General features: G+C 38.7%; 1 protein-coding gene and 1 long non-coding RNA gene across 2 annotated transcripts in view; both read right to left on the minus strand.

Annotated features, from left to right (window-relative positions):
• The window catches only part of LOC138044893 (uncharacterized), a 2,025-nt gene extending 662 nt beyond the window's left edge, over positions 1-1,363 (minus strand). Inside the window, exons 1-2 of the long non-coding RNA XR_011131524.1 lie at positions 1,215-1,363; positions 1-198 (exon numbers count right to left, since the gene is read on the minus strand). The exon at positions 1-198 is cut by the window's left edge and continues 662 nt beyond it. This is a non-coding gene — a long non-coding RNA (uncharacterized lncRNA). The remainder of the gene's footprint in view (positions 199-1,214) is intronic.
• A 2,551-nt stretch (positions 1,364-3,914) lies between these two features.
• LOC138044901 (uncharacterized) lies at positions 3,915-11,591 on the minus strand. Its single transcript, XM_068891290.1, has 3 exons — positions 11,149-11,591; positions 7,123-7,350; positions 3,915-5,262 (listed from the first exon to the last, which is right to left on the minus strand). Exons 1-3 carry the CDS (start codon positions 11,219-11,221, stop codon positions 4,892-4,894), a joined length of 672 nt encoding a protein of 223 aa, XP_068747391.1. The 5' UTR covers positions 11,222-11,591; the 3' UTR covers positions 3,915-4,891.
• Between the last annotated feature and the right edge of the window lie 3,409 nt (positions 11,592-15,000).

Here is a 15,000-nt window from a genome sequence, read left to right on the forward strand (position 1 = left end):
TGTCGATGCAGAACATGTAAACAATGCCAGCAATAACCATGATGCCAGAGAGTAGTCCACCTGCTAAGACCAGCGACAAAAACTTAACACTCGCCTCAAGCTCCAGGGTTTAAAAGTAAGCCGTAGCCGGTCGACAGAGGGCTTCAAAACGTACTATGCAAAGGTCTTCAAGGTCTTCAAAGAGATTTTAATGTTCTCCTGTAAATTTATGAGTGGCATTAAGTAAGAAGGTCTGAAGAAATTTGACAGTCTCTGTCTGAGTTGGATTTTGTTCGTTAAAATACAATGATATATTAAAAAATGTTAGAGTTTAAAGTGACGTGAAGAGGCTTCTGCCAATAAGTTTCCTATGCAACTTGCTTTAATAATTTGTATAAATTAGCTTGAAAAAAAAAGAAAGGAAAGCCGAACTGCAAGTAGTTGATTAACAACACTTGATAACAAAATCAACAATTGAAACTCAAATTTCCCCCTCATAATTTTACATGTAAAGCAAAACTTCAATTCAGTTTCTAAGAGCTACGACCTTATTAAAAGCACTTAAAGCTGTTTTCCCATTGAAAACTGCACTCTAGATAATGGGATTGTGTTTCCTTTGTTTAAAAAGAAAAGAAAGTCAAGTTAAACGAAAATTATGTTGAAACTTGTTTTGTTTATTTGGCAAGAAAAAGAGTGGCTGACGGGCCAGCATGCTAATGTCTTTCTTCTTTATTTGTACGAATTAAAACACTGCAAAGGATGGATTATTGAATGTACGTTGTCTCCGCCGGTATATGTTTGGAATATTTAATGTTGCTTTCTTGCAATTACTGGAAATGTGATAAAAATATAAAGATCCATTTGGACGAGTGCTTGCATTAGCGCTTTTCTCTTTTTCGAGGAAAATATCGTGACGCATTATGAAATTAAAAATATTACCTTGACCGTACAAAACAAAGATAAAACAAAAGCAACACAGGATTCTTTTTAGTTTTTTCTCTGGTCTAACTGCCTGTTTTTGCTACTGAATTATCTCGGCAAACAAGATCGTCGAGTTGTTTCATTGTTAAAAGAATGGAGGATCCGCCGATAATTGGTCAGGAAAACCCTACTTTGGCGGCGATCCTTCCGCGATTTTGCAAGATAAGTTTACAAGTTAGAGCGTATTGTCCAAAGAAGAGGACCTAATTCACTAAGTAAAAGGGATTCTTCGGATAACAATTCTTGTATTTTACCTTAGCGTTTTGTCGCAACTACTTCCAATCTTGAACTATCATCACAGTGAAACACTGCCAGATCCCGAAACTTTTTGTATGTATTCTGTAATAATTGAGTGGAGTGTTTTATGAATAACTCCGCTGGGAAGAACATACACTGAGCACCGATCGAAAATCAATATTTTCGCTGATTGGCACCAATATGACGTCAACTCTGAACACTCATACGTAGTCATAGCAACCAATTCTAACAGTTTTCGTGGATTTCCTATCAATTGACGCATATATTTGCAATATTGTTTATAGAAAAACGAAATAGGAATCGATTTATTCAATTGATAACACTTACTGTTAAAAAACAATTATTCAAATTGGAAAGAAATTGGTATGTATTTTTACAGCGCATAGTTATGAACTAAAACAAAATAACGCAAATTATTATATGACTAGAACCACATCCCACTCTGTGGTTGGGTACCTGAGCGATCTTGACCTCACGCTTGGTCAATAACCTATACGTATTGATTTTGTTTTTCACTGTCTTACACGGTATCGAAATTATATAAAGTGGACCCTCAAGAAAGATACGCCTTAAAAGCAGATCTATAAAGGTAGATGACTTTATCTAATCCCAAACAAAACGAGCTTAACATGAATATTCATTTGCATGTATTCTTCATGAATGTTTCGTTCATTGGGAAAATGAAATATTAATCGCCAACAAGAATCTGATTCCCGATAGAGTTTTTTTTTGCAAAATATTAATACCACTGAGCTACAGAAATGGGTAAGAAAAGCTTTTTCGCAAAACCAGCTGGTAAATGAGAAGTGGGCTAAGGAATTCGTCATTGGCTATCCGTGAGGACTTACTAAATGTGCGGATTTCCACCCTTAAGCTTTCGACAGTGTTCTCTAAAATGCACGAAGGAGCTTAATGATTTCTGATAAGCCACGGGCATCGATGAAAAGTAAAATTAAAGTGCTTTTAAAGTATTTTTGTTGAGTTTTCCCAGTTATTGTGTCATGATAAATTTAAATGCAGGTATGAGTCTATGAGAAGCTAATCTCGCGCGAATAAGATTATGTCAATACATTTCAATGACCAGATCGATATTAAACGCTACAAAATGAATTACGCTCGAGATGATGGCTGCGTCTTGTTTAATTCAGCGTGCGGTAAAACTGACTCTCGCGTTAAATTGAATCAATTTTGTGGGTGACCAATTCGAAGATATTTTATCGTCAGAAAATTGGTTTCATGAATCATCTGGGCATGAATAAGCCGCTTCAACACTCTCAATGCTGGAACCACCATTAAAACAATCAATCATCTGCTTACCTTTCTCTTCGGAATCACTTGGAACGTACATTCAACACATTTTTAAAATCAGTAAGTGCCGTGCATGACCCACCATCTCAAAGCTTCCCCGCAATATGTCGCTTGTTCTTATCTCTTTGGTGGTTGCCGACAAATAAACTATGCCAAACTATTCAATCTATATTGGTTAGCCCTGTATGAGACGCGAGGAAAGGTTGGGGGCCAGGTGGGGAGGGGTACGTTGGTAGAGAACATAGCACGATGTTATATCTTAGATGGCACCACGACATCCTGGTAGTTTTTTCGCGTTTGCCTATACATTCCGTTTATAATGAAAGGCGAATATACTATTTAAACTGAAATATTACTGCTCTTTTTAACAGCGACGAAATTTATTCCCTACCCCTTCCCCAGGCTCTCGATAGACAAGAGTGCAGGTGTTACGGTTGTTTTGAAAACTACGCAAAGCCATATGTGTTGCACGGTGCGTGCCAGCGCATTTTCAAAACCTAACACCTTCGGCCCAGATTATGAAAAAGAACACATTATTCGAAGTCAATTTGAGTTCGCAAACTAAGGATGGTATACTTCATCAGCTTCCTGTCGCCAATTATCAACCTCCATGACGAATAAAGAGGTTAAAAAAATCTTCTGGTAGAAAATTAATTCCGTTCCTGTCGTGAAAAACAAAACCCGTCGAATTGACCAAGCAGCGTTTTTGTTTCCCTTGGAATTTTCTTTCATGAAAGTCATCGTTAGATACAATTACAAATTTCTGGGGGATGAAAAAAAATGCTGATTATGACTCAAGGCCATGCGTCGATTGGTAAAAAGTTTGAACTCCTGAGCAAAAAAGATTCTTAATTTAATTTTCAGGTGTTTTCACATATTGTTTTGACTATCCTGGTGTGCCTTGCATTTAAAAGTCAAATGTAATTTTATGGGATAGCTACAAAGTTTCCGAAATGTAGGGATCTAAAGTAAAAATATTATTTAATGCACTCTTGTCGATGCGTCTCTATTGCGACATATAAATATAAATGGCTCTCCCTCGTTGTATCCGTCCATGTTGGACCAAACGAATTTATTTCGCCAGAGATCGTTCTTAAACGTCGCCGTATCGACGTATAATTATTAACTTGTCATTTGCGCATTGTGATTGGTTGGAAGAATCGCGACACAACTTGTTTTTGACCAACCAGCACTGAATTTACCCGCGTAAAATTCCCCGCCTTCGGTGCCAGCAAGCGCTATTTCCTTCAAAAAGCTTCAAGGTAGATCGGGTCACGGCCCCCCCCCCCCCTCTTCGCATTGCACTATATTTGAATTCAAAGGGGGGCAGCAAGAGTTGAAACGCTGGACACTCTACAGTTGCGATTGCCAGTATATTTAGGTGCGAAATTTCAATTATACGATAATCTTTATTTATCAAGGGAAATCGCATTAACCATAAATTATGTAACATACAGCCCTCAATTGCTGACAAAGATACAGCAGTCAAATCACGATTAGACTCGCTTGTGCTATTTGCAACCCAACGGTCGTTTCCTCTAGTTTTCTTAGGGATTTGTTTAAGAATTCAGTGAAATCGTATTTGGGAGTTTCGGACTCAGAATAAACGATTAAATAAAATGTATTTGGGACCTGGATGTCCGAAGGGCCTATGCAGGATCCAGTTCCATATTCACAGGCAGACTGGTCTAATATCTGATAAGAATGCTAATTTTACGGACAGTCAAGTCTGTGGGCCGCTTTAATTTGTTATGTGCTTTGGACCGTTTGCATGTATGTTTTTTTTTTGCACTTCTCTGTGTTATTTGTTTGTTTCTTTTTACATATCTGTCCCAACAGATTTTCTTGTTTAAGTCCACGTTCAAGATCTGATCTGTGTTAGCTTCACTGTGCTGTCTCAGTAATCCATTTCAATCAATTCTTACCGTTAGAGCGGTTTTGAAATGAGTGTCGTAAAACCAAAACCATAGTAATAACTTTGGCCAATCAAAAAGGACGGACACAATCCAGTAAACCAATCAAAACTCGAAGTAATTACACGTAGCCGACACAAAGCGCGGGAAAATGTGCACGCGCGAGCTACGATTGGTTTTGGTTTCACTTCTGATTGTTGAAAAAGTGGCGCGAGAACTTTGAACCAATCACTGGGTGAAGTAATGCAAAACCAAAGTAATTATCTAATTACTTTCGACACTCAATTGAAAACCACTCTAATAAAGGGCAAAAATAATTCTAGAACAGTGTGTTGCCTTTTAAAATTGTTCATGCTCAAAGAACACCCTTTGTTTTAAATGATCTGTTTTAAAAAGTTTGTATTTTCTGCCTTTAAAATATTTCAATAAGACCTTCCAGCGTTCGTTTCATCTCACACGCTGTTAGGACTGGTAATTAATGTGTGATAACTACAAGACCCCGTACTTTGCTTTCCTGCTGTGAAAGTTGCCGGAACATCTGAGTCCCCCATAGAGCTTTCAAGTGGTGTGAAGGGAAGTGACATGCTAACTGCATTGCTTTCAATCTCCTTCGTAATGTTGTTACGTTTATGGTAACGCGACATCTTGTGGCACATTGCAAACGATGACAAAATAACTGTCAGAATTAATACAGAAGGTGCAGCTACGCTGGCCACCCGCATTGCGGGCGACAAAGATGCACACTTGCACCCAGCTTTTTCCCTAATCATTGGTGCATGCGTGGTAGCCATCGAGTATCTTCTTGCCAGAAGAGAGGCTCTCTCTGAAATTAACAACAGCATTAAAAGTCTTCACTTTGATCAGTCTCAGCATAAAAATGCTGAAGTCGAGGTTAACTTTAAAATGTGTTGTGAAAACCTGATGCGAATAGCAATTTTATATATAGTAAGCTAAAAAGAGCAAGGCTGATATAACGGTGAAATAATATATTGGAAAAAGCCAATATTTCGAAAGGCACTGCTTTTCTTCAGCAGCGTTTTTTTTTTTTCGCTTGCAAAAACCCTGATAAAAAAAGGCAGAGCCTTTCGAAATATTGGGTTTTTACAATACATTCCTTCCGTGTGTACGCCGCAGAATTAATATGCAGCACGGGAGGTTTGGGCTTTCAGGCTTTTAAACTCGCGTTTTGCATATATAATAAGCTGCATCCAAAGGCTAAAATTTAAGCTAGTGAGCCTTTGTTCCAACCCTCTGAAGTCCAATCAGTCAGTTTTGAACGTGGGTAATGGCGGACCGTGAAATCCAAAACTTACACTCAAAGTAAGCGGCTTTTGGATAAAAGTCAAAGCTCAAAATTTTTTAGCAAACACACTTTCAAAAGGAAGTGATTTTTTTGATCACAGGGGCGCTTTAACCCTGAAACAAAGTGTCTTCTTATTGGTTTTCGTGAAGAAAAATCAAAAGCGTCTCTAATTCAGGGGCATCCAACGACCAATTTGTTGTAAAATGTATTATTATACCCCAGTTAATGAAAATAAATGTTATTAAGGCATTTTCAGGTGTTTTTCAGTGTTGCTGGGAAAACATTATCTGTTCCTTTTTCCCAGCAAGACACACAAGAAATTTCCCAGCCAGCTAGATAAAATTGTTTGGTTTCCCAGCCAGCTGATCAAATTTATTTCTCAGCCAGAAATTCCGCGCGCTTTCAAATCCCTCGATCCAAAACGAACGAACAAAAGCGACAAAACCGGGACAAAACAGGTTTTTTCCGCAAGCGCAATCACTCTGACCAACCGTCGTATGTTTGTGACTACTCTCTGGGAGAGGGAAGGGTTTTTTTTTTTTTTTTTTTAGTCGTCCTCAGTCTTCAGAGTTTCTAGAGATTTTTAAATGCTAGAAAAAGTCAGTAATTCCCAGGCAAAACCTCTATCAATAACAAAATTTCCCAGCCAGCTCATCGAAACACCCGTATTTTTGCCAGCCAGCAAGATTCCTATATATGGGGAACAGATAATGTGAGGAACAGATTCGTTGGGTGCCCCTGCTAATTGTTACATTCATGTTAGCACGAAGAGTGAGAAGGCTCAAATAGCCAACTTTTGGCTATTCGCTACTTTCCTATTCCTGAAATGCAACACTTTTTGTGGGGCTCTTTGCATAAAAACAATACAAATCATTTACTCTTGGGACTGTATCATGCTTCAGTAAACTGGATATCCATTGTTTTAATGCAAATAACCCCCCAAAATGAACCGTATTATGGGATTTGTGAAATCCTAAAGTGCATTTTCTCCTACATGGAGTTTCCCAGAGTCTTGGGTCTATCCGAGGCCGAATCTTTGTCAGATAAGTTGTAAGACCTATTTCCTTTGGCAGACTTTCCCACAAGCCCTTAAGAAATATATCCTTTGGCCAGCTTTCACGAAGAATATTGTATATATAATTATTCCATTTAAGATCATTCTGTAAGCACACGCCTAGCAGCTTAAAATCTTCCACTCTTTGTAGCTCTTTACTATTCACACTCATAGGATCCGGAACTTAGGGCGATCTCCTAAAATTGATCCATACTCGTTTGTGAAATGTAAAACGCGCAACATCGCTTTTCGACTAATTTCGCAGCAATTTTGCGAGACAAGTTGACGTTTTTGTTACTCGTATTACCGAAGCTTAAAATACTCACTTCGTAGCATGTTTGGCATATTGCACAATTGCGTATCACAGCATATAACCAGTGCAGACTTTAAACAGCTGCCAGTTGAATTCAAGGCTTCAGAGCATCCATACACAATACTTGTCGAAAGGTTCCCATCAGCACTTGCGTTCTTCACCAGTCGGGTGAAACACCGCTGACTTGATTCACAGACGGCTCCTAGACACGACGGTGAATTACAGAAGCAGAAAATGTTGGCTGAAAAAGAACATGCATTAACATTGGTTATCGATCTACCCTTATTATTTATTCATTTATTTTGGTGTTTATTTATTATTAGGTTATTACCTAACCAGTGGTTTGCCAGGGGTAGGCTTTTATAGATTGTGTTTTCATAATTTTTGGCATAATTTGAGGAAACTAGCAATTTTTTTTATTATTTTTAAAAAAAGAATTAATCCAAACCCACTGCAGTCGCAGAACATTTTCTCTCTTCTCCGCACAACATTTCTAACGACAGGCAATTAATTCCTATCGACAAAATATTTTCCAATAGAGACTCGATCCGTATGGCCAGGGAAGCCTTTTTAATTTCAAATGGCAGGACAATTGATCTCAACGGCCTAAATATCCGCGAAGAAACATATTAGATGTCAGTTTATTATTTCCAGTCTCTTCTGTTCTTTTGGTATTTGAATTGAAATTAGTTTTAACTGCCATATTTTATCACATTTTTTCCGGTATGGCGTCAAAATCCATTTACTATATATGTATGTACATAGAAGTAATGAAATGTGAAGAAGAAGAAGAAGACCGGTTTGGCCAGTCGAAATATAATACATTACCAAACGTTGTATCGGGTGCTGCTCAAAATATTTAGTTCCTCCCTCGGAGGCTGGGAGTCTGGCGCGAGATGACGGGAACTGGAAGTTGCTGAAGATGGGTTTGATTCAGGAGCCCATTACGCGGCGCCTCCATCTTCCATATTAACTCTCTGAGTCAACCTTCTCCCGTGTCTTTCTATTTTTAAAAGCACCTCGCAGGGGAGCTTTAGTGGGTATTTTCACAATAGCCAATCATAAGGGACCTATGGTCAGCCTTTTATTACGTCACATACGTATGTGACATATGTGAACTACGTTACATACATCAAAATACAGTAGTTTTAAAAATAGAAAGATACAGGAAAGGGTAGACTCAAGCGTGCAGTGCAGATGGAGCTCCAGGTAATGGGCTCCTGGTTTAGTCCCTGTACCTCGCAATTGCAAGTTTGCAAAATGGTGTCAGCCACTGACTGCCACAGCACAATTAGCGCTGATAAACTGCATGAGAATAACAGTGTTTATTATACAATGCTGATGCTATCTCAATTTTGATTGGCTAAAAGCACCCAGCTAATTCTAGATGGCGCTGTGTCATCGCGTCACATCTACAGACACTGGCATTTATGCATGTAGGTATGACGCGTTTTTGCAGACAATGAAGTTTTGTTTACATCTCGATATCGGGAAGATTTTTCCGTACAAGACCATACAACTTAACTTTAGAATTTTGTTCTAAAGTTTCAGTTCGATTCAGTTTTTCCTGAAACGTTTTCAGATCTTTTAGGCTTAAATCCTTTCTGTAAACCTTTTGAATTCCGCTTTACATGTAATTCACGGCTGTCATTAATAAAGATGTTTACACTGAAACGTGTCATTGCGTGGCTTACTTTGTTGTTGTTCTGTGAAATGTCTCAACGCTTCTACATTTATGATTGTATAATAAAACAATTATTGGATGAGGTTGAGCATGACAGCGAAATTATCAAGGCCTCGGTTTGTGTTATCCGCCTCAGCCTTCGGCTTCGGCAGATAACACAAACCTCGGCCTTGATAATTCTCGCTATCATGCTCAACCTCATCCAATAATTGCTTAGTTCGGACATAAACACACATACATATACGGGCACATATAAGTCCGCATAGTTTATTTTTCATGATACAGTATTAGGTAGTTGCTTTTTGCATGAAAAGATATTTTCGCGAGAGCGCACCACCCCCAACCAAAGAAAAGCAAATATACTACTCGGCAGCCTCGGTAAAGCCACCCTTGTGAGCAACAGAGATGGAAATTTAATACCAAGAATTTGGATAACGTTTTCTGTTTCCATTAGTTACAAGTTTAAAACATTATCGTGCGTAAATAGACCATTAATTTGTTTAGCTTTGAATAGCTTTTATTCCAATGCGTGCTTAATTATTTGGTTTAGGTACGTACTTTTACGAACAGCGAATGGGTAATAAAAAAAACCGCTTAAAGGTATTCAAGCGCAGAAATGCAAAATCGATCGCTTTTTATATTTAAAAATGAGGCATTTGGACAGTAAACTGAAGCCGAGAAACCAGAATGCACTGCGCGTGCGGCTTAAGGTGCGTGCAAATGCTCTGATGACAGAGAAGTTACAAAATAATCCTATTTGGGGGAGAAAAGGCAGTGTTGCACGTGCATTTTAGTCCATTTTCTGTCGACATCAGTAAAACTGAACCACGCTAAATAAAGAAATTTTACTAGTATCATGAAGATAACTCATGCATGCAACAGTCGTTCATCACTGCTTCAGTTCACCATTCTTTGCTTGCAAAGCAGGCCTGCCAACCACTTTACATGACACGGCTGTAGACTCGTGGGCGTAAAATAACAAAAATAATTTAAGCAAGCAAACGACTTTTTACATATGTATTTTGCACTTTGTGTATTTATCGTTTTCATCTGATCACATACAATGCAAAACATGTGTCAAGAAGAAGCACCAAATAAAACGAACTCCTTTGAATAGGCTTCAAAAAATGGAAAGATTAGCCTTGAAACCAGCTCATTGAGAGTTGTTAGGAACTAATTTGTTGATCCCGGCAAATGAAGACCAATTGAATATACTCGAAATTCAGTGGCTAAAATGTAAATATCCCCTAATTTCCGCGTCTATCAAGTTGACTTCAAATAGAATTTAATATCGAAATATGTCAGCTGTTTTAATTCAGACCGCCTAAGTGTTTATGAAACCACCCTCTTTAGTTTTCAGTCTCCGAAAACGTGCAATTATGGCCACTGTCAGAGTAAACTAATGAGAATTTTTGAGACAGTGTGACGGGCGCTTTTTGACTGACTCCCCCGAGTGTGTTTATTCAAAGCTCGAACTCGATCTATTATCTCGCGCAAAAAAAATAGATAACGTTTATTTAAGCCCATATACAAGTCGTAATTATTCGAAATTAAAGAGAGAATATGCTTTCCATTCAGTTTATTCCATACGACATTTTTTCACCCGCGTCATTTTCATTCGCCATATTCTGTCCGACCTGCACTTGCGATAGAAAAGCAGAGAATCCGAATAACGGTGTTGGTCCAAATAACTGAAAATTACTAAGCATGGAATCGATTCTTATTTAAAAATTAAGTTAACCTGTTCACCCGAATTTAAAAAGTGATCGCAAAAAAAAAACACAGGTATTCTCTCTATTTTTTGTTGGCGAAACTGAATGGGTTTATTTATATATAAAACCTGCAAAAAAACAAAGCTCTTATCTTAATAACACAGGGATTTCTGACATATCATTTGCAAAACGAGCCCGGTTTAAACAAGTGTTAACTCGTCAACAAAAATTGGTTTGGCTCCTTAATTTGTGGTTCTGTTATTTGGAGAGGCGCAGTTTAAATTAGGTGAATAAGTCAAAAAACGCACGAGTTGGTGTTTCATGTTCCTTTCCACTTATAAACGCGCTAAGTTAGCTAATCTGAAATAGTAAAACATTTAGCTTTTACCAAAAAAGAACGAGAAAGTTACTTTAAAAAGAAATTATTCCAATGGTGATGCAGCTATTCAGGAAAAGGTTATAGAAACAAAATAATATTGCTTTCGTTTTTTATTTACTCCCATCTAAGTGCGCGTTTGTAAGTATTACATACGGATATCTGGTTGATTAGGAAGGACCAGTGGTTCCAAGCGCATCGCGCAGCGGTTTCAACGTTAATAAATTTGTTGCTGGCTAACGTACCTCAACCCTAAAAGTCACTAACCTGACCCAGTGGGGAGTGTGATTAACACCACTAAGAGTAGAGGGACCTTATTCTTCACGTCCTCTATACGCATTCTTTAACAACCTGCAAACAATTGAGCCGTCCCTTTGGTATACAGATAACGACAATGTGAACACATGACTCGTGCAGCCAGTAGCTCCCAAAGTCCTCTACAAGATTCCTCGACGATTGGCAGGCGATGTCGTTTTGTCCTTGAGTGATCTTAGAAATTTCTGGACGAAATAAGACACAATAAAAACGAAATCTCCAAATACATAAATTAGAGTGTCTTTTAGAAAGCCTGACTTGGCCTGAAATTTAATTTCATCCGCAAAGCGGTTGTAGCGGTCGAAGGTTAAGATCGAGCTAATGGCACACTACACGGTGATCTAATCTTGAGAACTGGGCTAGCCACATAAAAACTGCGACAATTTTTCCTCAGTGACACGGGCTTTGTCTTTGACAGCCGGTCTGGCGCCTTTTTTGAATAGGAACTTTTAATGCCAAAAATAAAAGTAAACAATATTAGCATTCTACTCGGATACAGAATTTCCTCATAAACGCTTCCGAGACGAAGTGTACTCCTTTTAGATGCGAGAAGCAATGAATTTATGCTCTTAAAGCCTCGGCATGATTGCCGGAAAATCATCTTAAAGCAGAAGACAGGATCGAAAATTCGACAGCTTCTCTCATGAATATTAAAACTCTTAAGTTTGTCCACAACAATTAAATTTTTTCGTTTTGTTCTTTTGGACCAGAAAGAAGCTCTTTTTAAAATTTTCATATTTGAGGAAACTACTGTCCTGCGTATTGTAATTTAAATCATACAAGAATTTATCGATAAAAATAAACATAAATTCATGGTGAAAAAATCAAAAGCACTTGCTCTTCTGGGTAGTTTTCTTTGAATTCACCTACAACAAAAGAAGCCGCTGTCGCCTTCATGCTGCCATCAATGACATCCGCGTTGATTTCGGCGGGAAAATTGCCGCTCTGGCGCCATGAACGACTACATCGCTCAAGGGTAGAAAGTACTCAAATTAGTTTGCCAGCTTGCTCTTTCTCTACAAAATTAATTCGTGGGATATTAAAAAAGATACCGAAAAGAATTAATTGCCATTTTAACTTGACTTCGGATCAGCGCTTATTAAATTCTCGTTTTATCAAAGGAAATGGGTTAACGCGCTCAGGATTATTCTTGGGCCAATAAGTCTTAATGAGAGGTTATTTCATGTTTAAAAAAAAAAATTCTTGTAATATGATAAATTTTCAAAGTTGTCTTTATTTACATTTGTAAAAGCTCAGAATGTTTTAACTGCCTGAGTTTTCAGAAGGTTAAGCCACCGATTATAGCAATTCAATACCGCACTCAATTTTTTCTCCAATGCACTCTTCCAGTAAGAATCCAGTGACATGGTTTAGAGTTGCTCGTTAGCGGTATATAGAAGAAAATCGTCGACTTTTCCATTCAGAAGGTTATTGAGGATAGACATGTTACAAATAGAGACGTCTGATACTCTTTCAGTGTTCCTATTTGAACAATTTAAAATTTTTGAACGTTTTAAAATTTTAGTTTGGTTGTATGCATTTTCCAATTTTGTACGAGAAAGGAAAAGAAACGGACCGCCGTGACATGCTTACGGACCTTTAAATAGTACTAACTGTCAGGTAAGCGATATCAGTAATTACTGATCTCCGAGTGTCATTCTTGGTTGCGAACGCCGAACGTGGCGCAGCGGGGACAGCCAAAAAAAAAAACCACCTCAAATCAGTCCTTCGTATATACTTCTGGTTTCTTTCATCAGATACCTGGTTTAACCCAGCTTGTTTGGCCACCTCCTGCCAAGTATTCTTTTTCATGTTCTTATTTTTCAAAATTTTGCAAGACTTGCATGTCCTATATATTACAAGGGGAAAAGTCTTACAGCCTCCATGCCCGACAGTAATCGAAGAGCCTGAACCCGTATATTGTGATTGGCTTGTTCTTTCGCTTCTGCTTCGGACTCTGACGATCTTGTTTTCACTGAACCGTTCTGATTCTTCGGATTCCGATCCCGTCGACTTTATGACTCCGCCCGTTTTACGACTCCGAGTTTTGGTTTTCACTAGATCATGAGCGCTCTTACCACTCCGCTTACGCCTCCGACACCGATTCCGTCCGAGTGAATACTCGGTTGTGAAGTTTAAGCTGGGATGAAATGAAAATGGCTTGCATTCTGGGATTTTACAGCTTTTTTCAGATTCAAGCACACAGTCGTGAAGATACAGTCAAAAATTTTTGGCAGTTAAACTAAATGAATGAAAATGAATACCACGCAATGTAGCTCAAACAATGACTGAAACAAGCCCTTCGGCGAAATACGCTTGGCTCGTTGCCAAGGAACATTAAAAGCTACCTTGTGAATCTTGACCATTGGCACCGCGAAAATATCTGGTTTTTCCCAGGATTATACAGGATTAAGTGCTTCCTAGTTTTAGTCTCTTTGGAGTCCATGCTAACCGAGCGAAGAATGAGATCTAACAGTGGTTTAATGCAAATTCGCTCCCAGGGTCACCATAAGAGACCCTGGGAACGAGGTTGTGGTTTAATGTTGTTGGTCAAATCCAGTCTCAGGCCTAAATCCGTTTTTCTTAGGTTAATTTGGTGATTCTTATTTTACCTAGGTAAGCAGCTATCTACCCCCCCCCCCCACCAAAAGGATTGAAAAGTGACACCTACACCTTCCCTCAAGCTCTGTCTTACGCATCTCAACACATCTTCTTAATGTGACGTATCATATTATCGCTTTCTGTATTTATACACTTATTTATTCAGTCCCAACTGAATAGTTGGGAGAAAATATATTCCGTATTGGGCGTAGTCGCGAAGCGACATGACAGAAGCAGCATACGGGAAAACAGCCAAGAATGACTTCTGAATGAAAGGGATTGTATGGGGTAGCCTGGCCGCCTGGACCATATTCCGACATGGGTATAACAAAGAGAGAATGTAAAGCAAGCGACTGAGAGTCAGCTTGTCTAGGTGAACCAATTGGTGTTGTTCAAAAGTGCTTCAATGTTCATGTTGCACCCTGCATGAAGGGCAGTGATTAGTCTGGCCGCCTGCTAAGAAAATCCCGAAAAAACCCCTGTGGGGAAAGAAAAGGGAACATAGTCTTCCAGGACACTGCAGTCACACAAACCCTGAAGAGAGAGGCAATCACGCCCTGGCAGGTAGAAAGTATCTGAGTTACAATTTGGAGAATCGGTATGTCTAGATGACTTGCATTATCTTTAAGTGTGAAAATGTGAAAGCATACAGCATAGCATACACCGTATGTAAGAATAATAATATTATTGGTAATGTTAACTAAGCCTGGTTATCCTTGCGTTGGCGAAAACCTTGGTAATTTGAAGTAGATTCAGGTGATAACATCTTGGTATGAAATAAACGCTTGGATGGCATCAGAAGCAAGAAGAAACAAGATCTGAAAGACTCTGGCAAAAATGTTAGAATCCGAGGCCAAAACCTGGTTGTGAATTCAATTTAGAACATAGACACAAGACCAGACAGGCAAATACCAACAATGATATAAAATTGAAAGGTCAAAAAGTATCATAAAAGAAACATTTACTGGTAAATTAGCCAAGCAAATTGAAAGAAAATATGATCAACAAATGAGCAAAAATGAAGGAAAATATCACACAGGATCCATGTGTTGCCACCTGAATGGAATAATAGTGCTGAAGGCCTGAGGGACTTGTGGTGATAAAGGCAAAAAGGCATCCAGAACAAATTCAATGGACGGCGGACATGGTCTGGTGTTGAGAGGTGACAGCTGAGGCGGCATCAGAAGCAAGAACAAACGAGAA

Source organism: Montipora capricornis, chromosome 1, assembly GCF_036669925.1.
Source record: "Montipora capricornis isolate CH-2021 chromosome 1, ASM3666992v2, whole genome shotgun sequence".
Classification (NCBI taxonomy): domain Eukaryota; kingdom Metazoa; phylum Cnidaria; class Anthozoa; order Scleractinia; family Acroporidae; genus Montipora; species Montipora capricornis.